We start from the raw sequence: 18,384 nt of genomic DNA, 5'->3' as shown, positions 1-18,384 counted from the left end.
AGGGTGGGGGCCTTCTTCCCGCCTGACCAGAGGAGCTTAGCTCTGGGCGGAGGTTTCCGGAAGTTTTGGCAGCTGTCTTGGCATGTGTGTTCCTCTCTTTCCTGACCTGGAGTAGGCTCCAGGGCTGGTGAGGCCCGAGTATTTAGTGAGAAAATCCGGGTTCTGTGTAGCTGCGGTGGCCATATTATAACCTGGAAAAGGGGACGCATGATAGTGGCGTAGTTGCTGTCGTCACGCCAAGTTTCCGCCTAGCTGGGACGACTGTTGCCATGACGACGGGGGACTGCTTGCGGCCTCCTGGAAGGGACAGGCGATGGTGGAATCACTGCTCTAAGGCACCAGGTGACGGTAGCCGTGGAGTGGTGTAAAATCTGAGGTTTTTGGGAGAAGAAAGTGTTTTTTTACCCAGAAACCTTTTGTTTAAGGTATACAAACTTTCTGCGTTTCATAAATACGACTTTAGGAACATACTGATTCTTCCCACCTGCACTGCCACCCTTCCTATTCCTCCCACTCCTGTTCCCATTCTTATTTTCCACTAAGATCTATTCTCAGTTTTTTAAAGATTTATTTATTTATTTGAAATTTAGAGCTACCCAGAGAGAGAGGAAGAGGCAGAGAGAGAGAGAGAGAGGTCTTCCATCCGCTGGTTCACTCCCCAACTGGCCGCAACGGCTGGAGCTGAGCCGATCCAAAGCCAGGAGCCTCCCTCGGGTCTCCCACGCCGGTGCAGGGGCCCAAGAAGTTGGGCCATCTTCCACTGCTTTGCCAGGCCACAGCAGAGAGATTGGAAGTAGAGCAGCTGGGACTCCAACCAGTGCCCACATGGGATGCCGGCATCGCAGGCAGCAGCTTTTTACCAACTACACCACAGCGCCAGCCCCCTCTCAATAAACTTTGTACACACAAGATTAGCTACACTAAGTAAAGAGTTCAACAGATAGTATGAAAAAAAAAAAAAAAAAAAACTCTTCCTCAACAGTCGAGACAAGGGCTGTCCAAAGTCATCGCATCTCAAAGTGCCAATTTCACCTGTATCGACTACCTTTTAGGTACAGAAGAAAATATTAAACCGCAGGGTTGGCAGAAAATAAGATTATCCCATGCCCTTTGTCTTCATAAATGAGGAAACTGCTCCTGAGAGGCAGCGATTTGCCCTCGTTTGCTGTGGGTTCCTGGTACGGAGCCTGGCACTGAGTTTTTAGTAAATAACGAGTAGGTTGGTGTTCTGAATTGTAATCCAGTGCAGCCCATCTATCTAACCGCGTAGCCGGGCACTTCCTAAAACCATGGCACTGACCATGCTCCTTGCCCGCTGGACAGCTTGCAGTGGGTGCTCTTCAGTCACACCCATGGAACATGGGCCCATTCTTCATCCTAGCTCTCCAGGCCTTGCAGAGTCGGGCCCAACATGGCCTTCCAGTCCACAGCTCCAGTCGTCCACACTGGACACCCACGCCCCACGGCATGCGCGGGTCAGCACTCTTGCTTCACAGTGAAGATTTTGGTGTTACCACTTTTTTTAAAAAAAAGATTTTGTTTTATTTTTTTGAAAGGCAGAGTTACAGAGAAATAGAAGGAGAGAGGGAGAGAGAGAGAGATCTTCCATCCACTGGTTCACTTCCCGAAATAGCCGTAATGGCCAGCGCAGGGCTGATCCAAAGCTAGCAGCCAGGAGCCTCTTCCAGGTTTCCCCCGTGGGTGAGAGGGCCCAAGCACTTGGGTCTTCCCCCGCTGCTTTCCTCAGGCACATTAGCAGGAAGCTGATTCAGAAGTGCAGCAGCCAGGACGTGAAATGATGCCCATATGGAATGCTGGCACTGCAAGCGGCAGCTTTACCACTACGCCACAGCGCCGGCCCTGCTGTTCTCACCCAACTGTGTGACCTGGGGGAGTTACTTAGCCTCTCTGAATCTGAGTTTTCTCAGCTGTCAGAAACAAGTAAACTTGAAAGTGAGCTTCTTACCCCAGCCATTGGCCAGACTTATGCTCAAGCCACTCCGTTCACCTGGGCCAGCAAAACCCTCCCTTCTCCAGTCCTTCAAGGCTTAGTTCCAACCCCACCCTTCTAACCTCCTGCATTTGCCCCCACACTGCACTTGCCCTTCTCCCTGTGCACTGTCACCATGCCACAACAGGGTCATCTGCACAAGGATTGCTGCAACAGCATCCCCGCTTCCCCCTCCACCCCGCTCCACTCCGCAGGACGGCCAGAGAGACTGTCTTAAAATGATCACGTCATTCATTGGCTTGAACTTCTCCAGGGGCTTCCCATCACAATTTTTTTTTTTTTGACAGGCAGAGTGGACAGTGAGAGAGAGAGACAGAGAGAAAGGTCTTCCATTTGCCGTTGGCTCACCCTCCAATGGCCGCCGCGGCTGGCACGCTGCGGCCGGCGCACCGCGCTGATCCGATGGCAGGAGCCAGGTGCTTCTCCCGGTCTCCCATGGGGTGCAGGGCCCAAGTACTTGGGCCATCCTCCACTGCACTCCCTGGCCATAGCAGAGAGCTGGCCTGGAAGAGGGGCTACCGGGACAGAATCCGGTATGCCCGCGCCGCAAGGCAGAGGATTAGCCCTAGTGAGCTGCGGCACCAGCCCCATCACTCTTGTAATCAAATCCAAACCCATCCTTATGACTCTGATGGCCCTACTTGACCTAGACCCTGCCCGCAACTCCAGCCTCACTTCCTGCCCCTGCTGTCTCCTTTGTTCACGCCAGCCACGCTGGCCCAGTCACCACTCGGCCCGTTGCCCGGGAACATACTGAGCTCATTCCTGCCTCCAGATCTCTGGGTTAGCGCTTGCCTCTGTTTGAGCTACTTTTCCCTGGTGGGCTTCTCTTTGTCATCCAGGTCTTCGTTCAAATATCACCTCCTGTGCTGGCTTCAGCGGCATGCATACTAAAATTGGAACGACACATGGCCCCTGCACAAGAGTGACACCACATTTGTGAAGCATTCCAATTTTTCTAAAAAACAACAACAACACAATCTGATCACAAGAAAGTGATTACTAGAGATTGGGAGGGGTAGAGAGGGATAGAAGACTTTGGATAGCAGGTACCAAGTCAGTTCAGTGGAAGGAATGAGTTTCTGGTGTTACACAGCATGGCTGGGAAATTACAGGTCACAGTAACCCAGCAGATACTGTGTGAACGATCCAAAGAAGCTCTAAGCCTCCAATCATAAAGAAATGTCAGAGAAGGGGAAATGCTGATTGCCTTGATTTGATCAGTACACATTGTACATAGGTGTTAATGTCACATTGTAGCCCATACAATTTTTGTACAATTACGATTAAATTTTTCAAAGATTGGTTTATTTTATTTGAAACATTTATTTTTGAGTTACAGAGAGGTGGGTGGAGACCGAGAGAGAGAGATCTTCCATTTTCCGGTTCACTCCCCAAATGGCTACACAGCAGAAGCTGGGTGGGTCCAAAGCCAGGAGCCAGGAGTTTCTTCTGGGTCTCCGCGTGGGTGCAGGGGCACAAGCACTTGGGCCATCTTCCACTGCTTTCCCAGGTGCATTAGCAGGGGGCTGGATTGGAAGTGGAGCAGCCGGGACTCAAACCATTGCCCATATGGGATGCCGGCACCACAGGCAGTGGCTTAACCCTTTAAGCCACAGCTTCAGCCCCACTAAGAATTTTTTCAAAAAAATAAATATCACTCCCTAGGAGCGAGGGAGGGAGGGATATTCCTTAACACCACATTTAAAGCACAGTGCCTCCCTACACACATTCCAGCCAATCATACCACTTTATCTTATGTTTTCATAATGATTTTTAAAAAAGACTTATTTATTTATTTGAAAAGCAGAGTTACAGAGAGGCAGAGAGAGAGAGAGAGAGAGGACTTCCAGCCACTGGTTCACTCCCCAGATGGCCATAATGGCTGGATCTGGACTGATTCAAAGCCAGGAGACAGGAGCTTCTCGCAGGTCTCCCTCATGAATACAGGGACCCAAGCACTTGGGCCATCCTCCACTGCTTTCCCAGGCCATTAGCAGGGAGCTGGATTGGAAGTGGCGCAGTGGGTACTGGAACCAGCACCCATATGGCTTGCCGGCACTGCAGGCCGGGGCTTCACCTGCTACACTACAGCTCTAGGCCCCATAATGTTTTTTACTACTTGAATTATTGTCTTTAAGATGTACATGTATATGACAAGTTTCCATGTGTATTATAGGATTGTCTTTTTTTTATTTACTTCTCTATGCCCAGCCCCTGGAACAGCACCTGGCATGAATCCGACAAGTGTCAGTTGGTAGTGTTATTATGAGACACTGTACTGTTTCATTTTCACCACAGTCTTTGGCGATAGATGCTGGTACCTATTCATAGCGAGGAACTGAAGCCCTGAGAAGTTTAATGAGTTCCTTAATATCCAAAATCATAAATGAAGAAGCCAGGATCCAAACCCAGGTCCGGGGGCTGGTGTTGTGGCACAGTGGGCTAAACTGCTGCCTGTGATGCTGGCACCCCATGTCGGCATGCTGGTTCTGGTCCCAGCTGCTCTGCTGCCCATCCAGCTCCCGCTAATCCACCTGGGAAGGCAGAGGAAGACTGTCCAAGTGCTTGGGCCCCTGCCAGCCATGTGGAAGACCCAGATGGAGGTCCTAGCTCTTGGCTTTACCTTGGCCCAGTCCCAGCTGTTGTGACCATTTGGAGAGTGAACCAGTGGATGGAAGATCTTTTTCTCTCTCTGGGTTTCCCTTTCTGTCACTCTCTCTGCCTTTCAAATAAATAAATATTTTTAAAAATTAAAAAATAAGCCAAAGACCATACTATTTTAACTACTCATTATTTAATAGGAGGTCACAGCTGTGGCACTGTGACATGATAGGTTAAGCCTCTACCTGCAGTGCCAGCATCCCACTTGGGTGCTGGTTCGAGTCCTGGCTGCTCTGCTTCCAATCCAGCTCCCTGCTAATGTGCCTAGGAAAGCAGCCAAAGATGGCCCAAGTTTGGGCCCCTGCACCCATGTAGGAGACCCGGATGAAGCTCCTGGCTCCTGGCTCCAGCCTGGCCCAGCCCTGGCCGTTTTGGCCATTTGGGGAGTGATCCAGTGGATCGAATATCTCTTCCTCTCTTTCTCCTTCTCTATCTGTATTTCTGCCTTTCAAATAAATAAATAAATCTTTTTAAAAAAAATTAGGAGGTCGTGCCTTCTTTACCTTTATAAACTCCTTTCCAGTCCAAAAACTTTTGTTTGAAGATTTATTTATTCATTTGAAAGGCAGAGATACAACACAAGAGCAAGAGTGAGAGAGAGAGAGATCTTCCATCTGCTGGTTCACTCCCCAAATGTCCGCAATGACCGGGGCTGGGCCAGGCCAAAGCCAGAAGCCAGAAGCTTCTTTGGGGTCTCCCACATGGGTGCTTTCCCAAGCACGTTAGCAGGGAGTTGGATCAGAAGCGGAGCAGTCGGGACATGAACCAGTGCCTAGACAGCATGCCGGTGCTGCAGGCTGCTGCTTCACTCACTGCACCACACCACCAGCCCCCCACAAAAACTCTTGGTGGATTTGAATTATAAAGTCTCAGAAAGAAGCCCTGAAGTCCCGCTGAAGACCCAGTGGCTGTCTTCCTGGAGACAGCACGGTGACACCTGGCCGGCAGCCCAGGCTCGTATGCACTCATCCATCCACAGCCGTGTTAGACTTCTGGGTCCCCACCACTTGCCGGGCTCGGTCCTAGGTGATGGGGATTCAACCCCTGTAAGAATTCTTTGTCCTCATCCCCCTCGTCCACCCAGCAAAGGGCTCTTAGGGGACTGTTCCGCAGGAGGTCTGTGCTTTCTGGGGGCATCCAGGTCTACTCCCAGGCAGCCAGAGACCAGCCAAACCCAACACCCAGGGCTGCTTCTCTGAGGAACACAGCAGGCCCAGGTGTGTTTGTCTTGGAGGGAGCTGGATGGAGGAGATCAGAGAGTTCCCAAGACTGAAAAACAATCAACTGTTTTTCCAAACCTCAACTACCTGAGGCAGACAGAGGTGGGTGGGGAAATGCCTGGTATTGTTTCTGTTTCAGCCAAAAGGGGAGAACTTGGATCCCAGCCCTTTGCAGAGCACAGAGCCCTGTCCTCAGTTCACGGCAGCCCCGTGGTTGACCCGGTGGAGGTGAGGCAGCCTTGGAAATGGAAGGCCCAGGGGCTGGAAAGTATTGCCTCTCCCGGAGAGACACTGCCCGCAGCCGCCTGGCTCGGTGCCAGCTCCCGGCTGCCTGGCTGCGAAAGAATACCAGCATCCCCCTAATGACTGTGGAATTGATTCTCTTTGATTCCAACCAGATCTACTTCTGAAATTTAAATTCCAGTTGTGATGTGGTGGGTCAGGACAGGGGGTGGGGGTGATTTGCAACTTTCCGTACAAACCGTGGCAAAACGAGAACAGCAGCTGTGGCGATCTGGCCCCACTCCCCTTCCATGATAGGGCGGCCCACTGATGCATCTTCTCTTCCCGTGAACTATTTAGTAGGACAGCAACCACAGCAACCACAATCTAGTCATGTAAGGGGTTAAGAGACCACATGTGAAGGCAGACTAATTAGATTCTGTTGAGTTCTGGTGACAGAGGAAAATATTATGACAAAGATTTAAATTCCAGAAGGCATCAAATTTGGGATTTTTCTCTAATAAATATGCAGCAGCCTTTATTTTCCATTTTACAGAGTGGAAGGTTTTGCAAAGGCCGGCCAGCCCATCCTCACATGGCCGCTGGTGAGCGCCCCCTGTAGGCCAACCTGACTCAACGTACCTCGGCGGAAAACCCATCAGTAGCTTCCCACCGTGCCTTCCCTGCTCCTGTTCAGCAATCCAGCCCCGCTGCCCTGTGTCCTGCCACTCAGCCTGCTGTGCTCAATCAACTCTGGACCTTGGCACATGCTGTTTCCTCTGCCTGGATCGATCGCTGTCTAGACACGGCTGGGTCCCCCAGCTGTTCACTCCCCCGGCACCTGTTACTGCCCCTTCCGCCCACTTCACTGGAATTGCTGATTTCTCTCTGCTCCACCTGTAGGTACTGTGGGGCAGGGACCATATCTGCCTGGATCCCCAGAGCCTAGCTTGGCTTCTGGCACAAAGTAGGGAGGGGAAATGACACATCAAGGTAAACTCTGCCCATCTGAATGACCAGTGTGTCACCTTCAAAGCCTGGACTAGAGGAAGGAATGAAGACAGGAGAACTGCGGGGTGGGAAGGTGGCCCGGGCGGGGTGGGCGGCATGGGCGGCGTGCCCCTCCTTCCCTTCTCCCCGGCTTACCAGCTCCTGAACTGATGAGCTAGAGCCGCGCATTTTTTGCTGACCATGGAAGAAGAGACTATAAAATTCAGCTTTCCATCTGGTTCTTCATGGTCCAAGAAAACACAGCAATTTCCAACTCCAGGAAGACACTCAAATCATGAAAGCTTAAACCCAGCCTGTCGTCGAATTCCCCAGGAGTAGCCTGCGTGTGACTCGGGGAGAAAAGTGGAGAAAGCGTCATTTACTCTGCGAGCATGGATTCCCTGGTGACCCTGCAAGGGGCCGCGTGGGATGTTTCCCCACGGCCATTCCTCCTACCCCGGCCTTCAAAGCCAATGCAACAGCTGCTCCTTGCTTCTCGTCCTCTCTGCTGGCGCCAGCGAGCTCCTGATGACGGGGCCGGCCAGCCGGCAGCACTCCGCAGCCTGGACGGGAAGTGGAGGCCGGCCTTCCAATGGGAGTGCTTTAACATCTGTCCTCATCCACTGTCCAAACCCTGGCTGCTACTTCAATGCAAACATGATGCACTCGCTTTTTAATGTTTTCTGTTAAAACCAGACTGAGGGGTGGAAAAAGGATCGACCCCTCCTCTTCCTAAAATCATCACAGGCGACCCTCAGGCACGCCCAAGAGTCTGCCTGGTTCCAGTCCCTGGACAGGCACACCTCCACTCCCAGCAGGAAAGAAAGAGAGCAAAGGTCCTGAAAAGCCGTCAAGAGGCTGGCTCCCTGGGTATTTGGGGCCCAACCAGACAAGGAAATTCTCAACAATGCGCTGGAAATGCCAGCTCTGGAGCCGTCTGACATCAGTTTGAAGGCCTCAGGCAGCTTGGGTGAGCATCTAGACTCTGGGTACGTTTCCCAGCCTGCTGTGTGAGGCCTTTGAAGTTTATCCAGCTCGAATAAACTTTCCAGAATGCTAGGGCCATTCAAAAAGGCTTTCTGTGGAAGTCCCCCGGGTGTGTCCTGTTGCTTTCCCACAGGGCAGCGGGCCCATCAGGGCAGGCGATCTGAGAAGCAGAGAAGGCAGAGCTTGTGGGTGAGAAAGCATGATTCTATGATGTTCCGTTCCCTGGCTGTTTACCCATGGAGAAGGAGATGGCAGATAGAGCATGGGACTCCCGGTGGACTGCAGCTTAGATCGTGTCGTGTCTGGCCCGTGACCGCTTTTGCACGGATACCACCCAGCTGTTCCTGAAGGTCTGGGCTAAGATGTCCAGGAAAAGCACTCCCATGCATTAGAATGACAAAGAACGGCAAAAGTCCGCGCCTGACATGCTCCGTGCAGAGCTGGTGGCCAAGCCATGCTTCACGTACAGGCAGGAGGTTCCGTCTCATTTCCCAGACAAGCGGTCCCTGGCTGCCCAGGCAGGGGCTGGGCCTGCCCGTCCTCCCATTTGCACAGGCTCTCTAATTGCAGGATTACTGGAGCGTCACGAAGAGCCTGTGTTCTTAGAGGGGCTTCCAGGCAGGTGAACACGCCTCAGCGCTGCGGGGAGGGGGTGTTTCACAGGGTGCAACCTGGATTGGCTTAGGGTCACCCAAAGTGAGGAGGGTGGGTGGGGCAGCAAACAGGGAGAGGCCTTCATGAGCTGGAAGCAAGGTCTTCCAACCTGCCTTTTTTTTTTTTTTTTTTTTTAAGATTTATTTGAAAAGCAGAGCAATAGGAAGAGAGGGGGAGAGGAGAGACAGCGAGAATCTTCCATCCATCGATTCATTCCCCAAATAGCTGTAACAGCCAGGTCTGTGCCAGACTAAAGCCAGGAGCCAGGAACTCCATCCTGCTCTCCCACTTGGGTGGTAGTTCCCAAGTACTTGGGCCATCTTCCGCTGCCTTCCTAGGCACATTAGCAGGGAGCCGGATTGGAAGCAGAACAGTCAGGACTGGAACTGGCACTCTGCTATGGGAAGCTGGCTCTGCAGGTCATGGCTTAGCCTGCTGTGTCACCACACCAGCCGCTCAGACCTGCTTCTGGTCCACTCAAGAGGAGAGGTTGAGTGCTGTCCCTTCTCTGACTGGATAAAAGCGTGCCCTGGAGGACAGGACACGAGGTCCCGAGGGCCAAAGAACGCATCAGAAGCCTCTGGAGAGGGGAGCTGAGCCCCAGGCAGCAGCAGCCACAACTCCACGGGCTGACCACACACAACGAGGGGCCTGGGATCGGATGAGAAGAGGAGGAGGACAGGGAGACGAGGCTGCAGCACCGGAGGCACCCCACTGGACGTGGGATTGCAGATCCTTTTGTTTCTTTATTGTTTAAAAAAATATTAACAGCAATTAAAAACAACAACAACGAAACATTCACAACCCATCACAGAGTCCTGGAGCTTTGGCCACTTATCCCCAATGGATTCCTTCATCTCCCACCGGGTGGCGGCGACTTCAGCCGAAAGGCCCCTTCATGGTTTTCATGGGTGGGTACTGCTGCTCCATTGGCATGGCTCCAAAGCAGTCCGAGGGGTTGCAGTGACCCGCCTTGCCTGGCTGGCCCATGGGCCCCGGGGGGCCAGGGATGCCAGGGATGCCCTGCTGGCCCATGGGTCCTGTGGCACCCATCTTGCCATACCCCGGAGGCCCTTGGGGACCTAGGGAGGAAAGAGTCACAGAAGGAAAATCAGGAGACCCCGATCCTAAGAAGACAGCATGGCCATGGGAGAAGGAAGCTTACACTTGGTGACTACCTTCCGTGGACACCCGAGCCTCCCATGGAATTAACAACGCTATTAAGAGCTTCCACGTGCCAGGCACAAGGCCGAGTGCTTTCGCTTCCTTATCCATTGCCTCTGCACAATGATTCTCTGAGAGAGGGCTCAGGCTCAGAGAGGGCACACATCTGGCAGGTGGGGAGCTGGGTCTCAGGGCCACGGGGTCAGGCTCCGGCCCTTCCTTTCAGGCTACACGGAGAAGTGTGCATCTGAGAGAGCCACCCTGAGAATAGAAATGACCTCTTCAAGGTCACACAGCCAGCAAGATACGCTGAGTCCGTACGTGCAGCCATCTCCCCTGCGACAGGCTAGCCCCACTTAGCACTTGAGGCCAGAACTGGGTCTTTGGCTCCCGCAGGCCCCACTGTCTTACACACAGTGGCATCACCGTAACGGGGAGTTGATGGGCTGGTAGCTGTTCAAAGCTCTACACAACTACCACATGGGGGGGGCTCCCTGCTGCTCTCAATTCAATGCTGCTTATTCATACCTGGGGGGCCAGGCAGGCCATTTTCTCCCGCAATGCCAACACCGGTGTCCCCCTTTTCACCTTTGGTGCCAGGTAGTCCTGGGACAAAAGAAAGAAGAGGCGTCTTATCTTTGAGCAGAAGCAGGGCGCAGCCCATCGGGTAGCTCGGGAGATACACGTACACTCGGGCCCATGTTCGCGGCAGCCCTCGTGCGTTTTTGTCACGTTCAGGCCTGCCTCTCGGAGCTGCACCCGCCCCTAGGGAAGTGGCGGGACGAGCTACCTCTCATTCCTGGCAAGCCCTGCCGTCCTTCTCTGCCAATCTGACCGGGGAGCCCCGGTGACCCGGGAGCGCCTGGCCGGCCCGGGGCGCCATCCTTCCCGGGGGGCCCGGGCCGGCCTGGAGCCGCTGCCATCTCCATGGGGAACTGCATCCTGGAGGTGTAGTAGGCCATCCTCTCTGTAAGAGAGGACGAGGACAGGTCACGGGGCGGCCCCACGGTTCAGCTTGCACCAGCAGCCTTTCCTCAGAGGGTGTGGGAGCCGGGAGTGTGGGGGTGGGGCGCGGGTCCCTGCCCTGGCCTCCACTTGGCTTTCCACAGAGTTCTCGCAGGTGCGCAGGCCTGACCGCGGCACCTGCCTTTTGCCACAGCCTCCCCTGGCTCACCGCTGGCTTCAGGATAAGCTCCAGACTCCTGGCTTGACACTCAGGGTCTGCCTCCCAGGCAAGGTGCCCAGCCCCTTTGGGTCGGCATCCACATTGTCCCCAGTCCCTAGCGCCATCAACACTGGAGAACAAATGAGCGGGGTGGGGGGAAGCTCAAACCACCGCAGGCTGCGCACAGCTGCTGCTCGCCCCTCTCTCTGTGGCGCTTGCTCCATGCCGAATCATTTGAGACCAATTTTCTTGTCTGCCTGCTTCGCTCAAGTGGGGGCTGGGGGAGGAGAGGAGGGAGCTGTTTCATCTCTGAATGGCACAGGTGGCAGGGAAGGTGTGATGGATCATTGAACACGCGCCCGTCAACTCCCATGCCTGGGAGTGGGAGGGGATGGAGGTGAGGGACACGGAGCTTGAAGAAAAGGAGGCCAGGGCTGGGTGGGACGAGGCTGGGACGGGCGAGCAGCACCCACAGCCACGCAGCCGGCTGCCAATTACCATCAAGCATTTTGACGATCTCTTGTCTGATGAACCTCTTGATTTCATCGTAATTCACCATGTCTCCCTGAGGGAAAAAAGGAGAACCTGCCTCAAGTATCCTCCCAAGCCTGGCGCCTTCCTCCTGGGGACAGGCTTCATGAACAGAAAGGAGGGAGGAGAAGGCCAAGGCTCCAGGAGCCCCACCACGGCGTATTCGTCCGAAGCCCCAACCTCCCGGAAGTGGTCCCAAACATTTTGCTGCGAAGTGTGTCTTCCTGGGGGGAGCACCCTGCAGCCCCCATCTCCACCCCCACCCCCACCCCACCCCCCGCCCCGCACAGAACTCTACCCCGCGTCTCGGAGCTGCGTTCTTGCCCACAGAACGCCAGCGGCAGCTTCTAAAATGCCCCACGCTTCATGCCACATGCTGCTCTTTGGTAGAGAGCCCGTGGCTGCCAACCGCACCCCTTACCATGGAGCCAGGCACCCCGGGCAATCCAGGGCTCCCGGCTGGCCCCGGAGACCCAGGGTGGCCTCTCTCCCCCGCAGGACCTGGCGGCCCGACAGGCCCCATGGAGCCGCTCTTGCCAGGCCCCCCAGGCATGCCGGCTCTCCCCTTCTCTCCTGCTTGGCCTTTCTGCCCCGCAGGTCCCGGATCACCCTACAGGGACAGAAATCACAGTCTAGCATTACCAGGCGCAGTCAAGGCCATGTCAGCGTCTCTCAGCAAGCTGCCTCCTTCTGCCAATGCTCCCTGCAGGCCCCCAGCGTGGCCCTGTGGGCTGCAGCCCCAGCATCCTCCCCGTCACTCTGCCCCACTACTCCCATAGCGGTCCTCTGTCATTCATGGGGTTACCCCCACTTGGAGATTCTCCCGTCTCCCGTGTGCCCTCCGCCAAAAGGTCTGGTTCCCTGGCCTGTTCAAGACCATTCGAGACATGGCCCTGATCGCGCCTTCCTCAGCCTCGCCTCCCTGCCCTCCACTGTAGCCGCACCTGCCTGCCTGCAAGGCCCTGCCCCTCGCCGCCGCCCAGTGCACTCCTCCTCTGCGAGCGTCCTGATCCCCACGCAGCCCTGAGTGCCCAGGCTCGGTTGTTGCTCCCTCGCCCCTACCCCCCAGCGCTGCATGGCCCCTGCGCCCATGAAACTTTGCCATCCTCTAGTGAAAGTGCAGAGAGCGCTTTACCCAAGGCTGGGAGAGAGGGCCTGCAGCGCGAGCAGGAGCAAGCAGATGTTGTAGAATGAGAAAGGCGAGTGAGGGGCGGCCTTGTGGTGCAGAGGGGGAAGCCACTAACAATGCTGGCATCCCATGTGAGCACTAATTTGAGTTTGGACTGCTCCACTTCTGATCCAGCTCCCTGCTATGCACCTGGGAAAGCAGCAGAGGATGGCCCAAGTGCTTGAGCACCTGCCAACCTTGTGGGAGACCCAGATGGAGCTCTGGGCTCCTGGCTTTGGCCTGGACCAACCCCAGCCATTGCAGCCATTTGGGGAGTGAACCAGTGGACAGAAAATATCTCTCTCCCTCCCTCCCTCTCTGTGACTCTGCCTTTCAAATCAGTAACTATTTTTTTTAAAGGAATGAATGCATTAATCAAACAATGAATGAGTGAACTGGCGAGGTCCAGGCTCCTACCCCAGCTAAGAACCCCGGGAGGGCCCCCTGTGAGAAGTTCGTCAGCTCTTCTTCTGTCCTCTGTGTGTCCTCTCCATGGCTAAAGTCACAACTCGCCACTGGGCTTCACCAACTCATGAGCTTCTCCTCTCAGCCCTGGCCACTGCCTACTCACCTTGGGACCAGGGGGTCCATAGAGTCCCTGCTTTCCAGGAGGTCCCTAGAGAAAAGCAAAGGTCAGAGGTCAAATGCGGAGAGGATCTCCCAGGCTTCTTGGGGAAGTTGGTGCAGTGAATTGGCCAGCACCCTGGGGCCAGGCCCAGTAGGGCTCTGTGTGAGAGTGGCCAGCAGCCTCCCTTGCCCATAGAGGGGCTGACAGCCGGCAGGGGGCGTGCTGTCCCCTGGCCCGGCCTTGTGCGGTCACTTGCGTTGGCCTTGTTCCTCATGGGGTCGCGGAGGTGACAGCCAATCTAGGGCACTGTGCATGGCCTAGCCAGAGCTGGCTCCAGCGGCTGTTTGTTCGCAGTTCATTGTCACTGCCGGTTCTTGTTGGCCATGTACAGGGTAACGAATGTGACTGACGTGAAACAGGTCTAACTCCTGCCTGCATCTTCTGGTCCCCGCCTCTCTCCCAGAGCAGCAAGAGCTACAGTGTCCTGTGTATTTGCCCAGAGAGTCTGTGCACACGGGGAACATGTCCTGTGAATACGAGGGGTCCAGGAGTAGCCCCAGGGAAAGGAGAAGTTCAGCACAGTGGTACCTCTTTGCCGGCCGCACCATCCGTCCCGGGCTCGCCCTGGGGAGGAGAACGCAATGGAGACATCATGAGCTCCAACCCCACCTGGCATCACTTAGCCCGCTGGACGTACCCAGCCCCAGCTCCACAACGAAGCCACGACCCTCCAGCCCTGGCCCTGTGACGCTGTCACACAGCACCTCTCCCCACCCCACACTCCAGCCTGGCCTGGAGCCCACACTGCCAGCTCCCAGCTGTCCCGGCCCTGCTCCCCTGAGCTCTAGAAGGGAAAAACAGATTGTGCCTGGCTTGCTGATTGCACCTTGCACATCCCCTGGTGCTGGGAATGGGTTAAACGTTTGCTGAATGAACACAGGAACCACAAGCCTCTGCCTGGGGGTGAGGTCCCAGAGAGCAGCTAGGGTGAGCCACAGCCAGCCGCCTCCCCATGCAGGACACAGAGGCTGCCTCCCTCACCGGGCCCCCTTCTGTGGGATGCCGGGGAGGTGAAATCTGTGACTGTGGAGCAAGGGGTAGAGGAGTCCTAGGCCTGCAGGTGGGGAGGGGAGAGAGGCAGGGATGAAGGGGCCTCCCCATGGAATCAGTGGGTGGGGGTGGTGAGACCAGGTCTTCCCAGCAGAGGGACCCACGGGCCCCCAGTGCACCAGCTGGAGTCATCCACCCCATCCCAGGCCGCTAGCCAAGGGCATTGCTACTGCTCCCCAGGAGTCTGCGTTGGTGGAAACCGTGCCATTGTGGGTGCCGAGAGACCTGCTCCCTGCCTCAGCTGTCCCCGGAGACTTGTCGTCCCCGAGACTGGCAGTCAGTTCCAGCTGATGGGGTTCCCCTGCCTGGGACTTCTGAAAGAGAGGCTAAGGACCCAAGTTGCGGAATCAGGGCGGCTGCGGATGGAAACACAGCGCTCCCGCCCACAGCCACGTGACTGGGCAGCCTAGTAACCTTGCTGATTCCTCATCTGTAAAACGGGGACAGTCCGAGCTGTTAAACGGGCTTGTGGCACGCATCCGTGCAGGAAGCCCCTCAAGCTCTGAGCTCCCCATCCGCTCAGCACCGGCTCAGTGACAGTCGGCATCGCTGTGAGCCTTAACCCTGAGCCGACAGGCGGCGGGGGCTTCTAGGCTCAGCAACTTACAGGAAGGGCCCAGCGGTTCTGGTTGCTGACATTTACAGAGCTTCCCTTTGGCTGTCCAAAAGCTCCTGTGGGGCAGGGCAAGGGTCTGCAGAGGGTGGACGTCAGTGCGTGGGCAGAGGCAGGACCGTGTGTGCACCTGACTTTCCAAACGTGATGCGACCCTCCCTGGAGACCCCAGGTGGTCGTGCTGGGTTTAACTGGCAAAGCCACCGGAGCCTCTGCCCGAGGCTGCGCCATACACGTGGGGTCTTACCGGGGGCCCAGGGTGTCCAGGTGGGCCGGGCTGGCCCGGGAGGCCCACGAGGCCCCTTTCTCCAGTGGCTCCCCGGTCTCCTTTCAGGCCCTAGAGAATAGGAGGGGGTGGTGAGAGGAAAAGGAAGGTGTAGAGATGACACCCTGTTGTGTGCAAGGGCCCATGACCCCACCCTCCTCCAGGTCCCACACGAGGAGGTGGCAGCAGAGATCCACTGCTGTGCCGCTCTGGCTTGTCACTCACCATGGCTGAGATCCCAGCTGGCCCTGGCTGGCCTGGAGGCCCCGGCGGCCCCTAGAGAGAGAGGACTCAGTGGGATGGAAGCCCCCGGGGAGGCAAGGGCCCAGCAGCAGGACGGGACTCCGAGCTTCCCCCACGCCTCCATTCTCCTCCTGAAAGCCTCCCTCCCCTCAGGTACACTTGAGCTGCTGCCAGACCCGGGCACAGAGCTGACGGGGCTGAGATCTGGGCTCGGGGTCCACAGGACCCTCCCACCTTCTGTCTGTGAACAGGGCATCCGGAGCTGTGCTACTACTCTACCCCTCCCCACCCCCACCCTAGTCCAGGTCCTTAGCAAGTCCTCCACCTCCTGACACATCCCAGATCTGTCCCAGCCTCTCCCCTCAACCCAGCAACAGACACCATCCGTGGCTTCCGTGCCCTGTGGGTGCCCTCCCCCGACTCCTGACCACGCAGCTTCCACGGCTGCACCGTGTCCTTCTCTAAGCCCAGCTTCTCCCCACCCCAACCCCTGCCTTCTCAGACTACACCCCAGCCCTTCTGAGCCTCGTGGGCTTCCTCCAACACCCCAAGCTCCCCACTGCCTTAGGCTCTGTGTGTGCTGGCCCCTCTGCCCGGGACTCTCCTCCGCAGCACTGCTCAGTCGCGGGCTCCTTCTTCCATGCCGTCCTCAGCTCCCACGCCACTTCTGCAGTGAGGGTTCCTCTAAAGTCACCCCCAGCCCCTCTCTGCGACGCCTCACCACCGCCTGATGCCTTCACGGGGATGTGTTTGCCCGGCCTGTGCGGGAACCCTTGTATATCTTGCACCCCACGGTTGACCCAGTGCTTGGAACAGTGCCTGGCGTGGAGCAGGTGCTCAATGGTTATTTGTTGACTGACTGCATGACCTTCATCTGCTAAGTGAACGTGAAGTGCCCAGGAAGCAGGGACGTGGTGAGAAGTTTGGGGGCTACTGAACCTGAGCTCTTTTCTAGCTCTGGGTGGTTGGGGCAGCTCCTATGAGCCGTTCTTGAAGGCCACCACCACCCTGCCCCAACTGTGACAGCCGCGGAAACCGTTTAACTCACAACATGGCCAGGGGGTCCTGGTCTTCCTTGGGGTCCCATGGCACCAGGCTCACCCTACAGGAGCCAGACAAAAAGAAGAAATGATACAGAAGTGGATCGACTTGCATGCATGTGGCTGCTACATGGAACAGAACAGAGCAGGGCAGGTGAGAACAAATGCCACTGGCCAGAGGAGCCAGGCTGGGCTGGGGGCTGCAGCCCTAGGCTGTCCAGGGCCCACGACAGGCCAGAGCCTGCCAGTTAAGGTGAGTGCCTAGCAGCCTCTAGGGAGGGGAACCAGCTACAACCATTAAGGGCAGGGAGAAGGTTCAAGTTGCACAGTGTTGGTGAAAGCTCCCCCTGGAAGGCCCAGGAGAGAAGGCAGCTGCTTGGCCAGAAGGAGACTGAGCAGGGCCAGCGCCATCTAAAGCCAGCGTGTGCAGACCCCAGCCCTCACCTCCGCGCCGGGCCGGCCGCTGCTGCCAGGCGGACCTGGATTGCCGCAGTCACCCTAGAAGAGAGAGAGGCAGCTGGGGCTCACTACACGTCCACGTGGCTCTCCCACTGCAAGTCGGCCCCACGTCACACAACCCCCCCCACCACCACCACCCAATCTGCCCTGAGCTGCTGGCCTCAGGAGGCCCAGCCGTGGGGACAGCAGCCCAGCCTAGGGTCAGGTAGCTCCACCCAGACCAGGCCGGGCCAGGTCGCTGTGTGTGCCTGCGCTCAGGTCTTACGCAGAGCAGATAAAAACTGCGTGGTCCAAGTCACCAGGCCTTACCTTGGGTCCTGGGAGGCCGGGATGTCCCGTCTTCCCCTTGAAGCCCTGGAAGGGGAAAGCAGGGAGCTGTCAAAGCCCTCACCTCACCAGACGACACAAAGAAAACCAGCCCGGTCCTAACTAGGCCACACCCTCCACCCCCCAACCCCAGCAGCGGCTGCTCAGCTTGGAGCCTCCCAGATTCCCGTCCTTTCCTCAGCTCAACTTACCGGGGGTCCCATGAGTCCGGGGGGTCCAGCGGGGCCGGGGTCTCCCTGGGGAAAGAGAGCAACAGCACTGAGACAGGGGTTGTGGCCACGGCCCGCCCCTTTCTCTAGCTCCTCCCAGCTAGCCCAGGGGGTGGGACCGTTCCCTGACTGCTTCGGGCCCTAAGGACTCTGGCCCATCTCTGGGCCTCCGTTTTCCTCCTCTGGGTGCAGAAGGGAGTGACCTCGGTGTCTGTCCTTGCCACAACCCCACTCTCTTCAGCTTCCCTGGCAAGATGAGACCTGACGAGCCGGGACTGGCTTAAAGCCCTGCGTGTCTGCAGCTGGATTCTTTCAGAAACCCAGCCTGGTTTCTTTCACCAGCCGAGGTTCTGGATGGAAACTCACTCCCATCACTGGCTCATCCAGCCTGGTCAAGGCCACTAGGAGAACTGGAGGCCAAGGGCTCCGGAGCCCCTGGAAAGGTGGGGGAGAGACCAAAGGAAGGCAAGGGTGCTCGCTGATGGGGCCAGGGGACACTTCAGCTCTCTTTGTTGGGGTTCCTTTGACACCAGCTCTTGGGAAGAGAAGGAGCAGAGGGGCTGCTGGCCCTCCTGAGCCCACCGTCTCACCCTCAGGCCAGGCTTTCCATCCTTTCCATCCAGACCGTCCAGGCCGGCAGGGCCCTGGGGACAGGAAAGAGGCAATCCCACAAGGCTGGGCTGGGCTGCCCCTGACCCCGCCCCTCACCCAGCTCCCACCCCTACCACACAGACACATGCACGCATGTGCACACACGCATGCACACACACACAT

At 56.6% G+C, this 18,384-nt stretch overlaps 1 protein-coding gene across 4 annotated transcripts in view; it reads right to left on the bottom strand.

Annotated features, from left to right (window-relative positions):
- Nucleotides 1-9,481: 9,481 nt before the first annotated feature.
- Nucleotides 9,482-18,384, bottom strand: part of COL16A1 (collagen type XVI alpha 1 chain) — a 46,389-nt gene continuing 37,486 nt past the window's right edge. For all 4 annotated transcript variants that reach the window (XM_051832133.2, XM_017350238.3, XM_051832131.2 and 1 more), the window contains 14 exons: nucleotides 18,201-18,254; nucleotides 17,593-17,637; nucleotides 17,384-17,428; nucleotides 17,060-17,113; nucleotides 16,624-16,677; nucleotides 15,558-15,608; nucleotides 15,315-15,404; nucleotides 13,933-13,968; nucleotides 13,348-13,392; nucleotides 12,030-12,218; nucleotides 11,576-11,642; nucleotides 10,703-10,879; nucleotides 10,441-10,518; nucleotides 9,482-9,830 (listed from right to left, as the gene is read on the bottom strand). In XM_051832133.2, coding sequence (XP_051688093.2) covers nucleotides 9,628-9,830; nucleotides 10,441-10,518; nucleotides 10,703-10,879; nucleotides 11,576-11,642; nucleotides 12,030-12,218; nucleotides 13,348-13,392; nucleotides 13,933-13,968; nucleotides 15,315-15,404; nucleotides 15,558-15,608; nucleotides 16,624-16,677; nucleotides 17,060-17,113; nucleotides 17,384-17,428; nucleotides 17,593-17,637; nucleotides 18,201-18,254 — 1,188 coding nt within the window. In that variant the 3' untranslated portion in view covers nucleotides 9,482-9,627. The remainder of the gene's footprint in view (nucleotides 9,831-10,440; nucleotides 10,519-10,702; nucleotides 10,880-11,575; nucleotides 11,643-12,029; nucleotides 12,219-13,347; nucleotides 13,393-13,932; nucleotides 13,969-15,314; nucleotides 15,405-15,557; nucleotides 15,609-16,623; nucleotides 16,678-17,059; nucleotides 17,114-17,383; nucleotides 17,429-17,592; nucleotides 17,638-18,200; nucleotides 18,255-18,384) is intronic.

This window comes from Oryctolagus cuniculus, chromosome 7, assembly GCF_964237555.1.
Source record: "Oryctolagus cuniculus chromosome 7, mOryCun1.1, whole genome shotgun sequence".
Taxonomy (NCBI): Eukaryota; Metazoa; Chordata; class Mammalia; order Lagomorpha; family Leporidae; genus Oryctolagus; species Oryctolagus cuniculus.
Note: the sequence above shows the minus strand (reverse complement) of the source record. Positions and strands in the feature narration are given on the sequence as shown.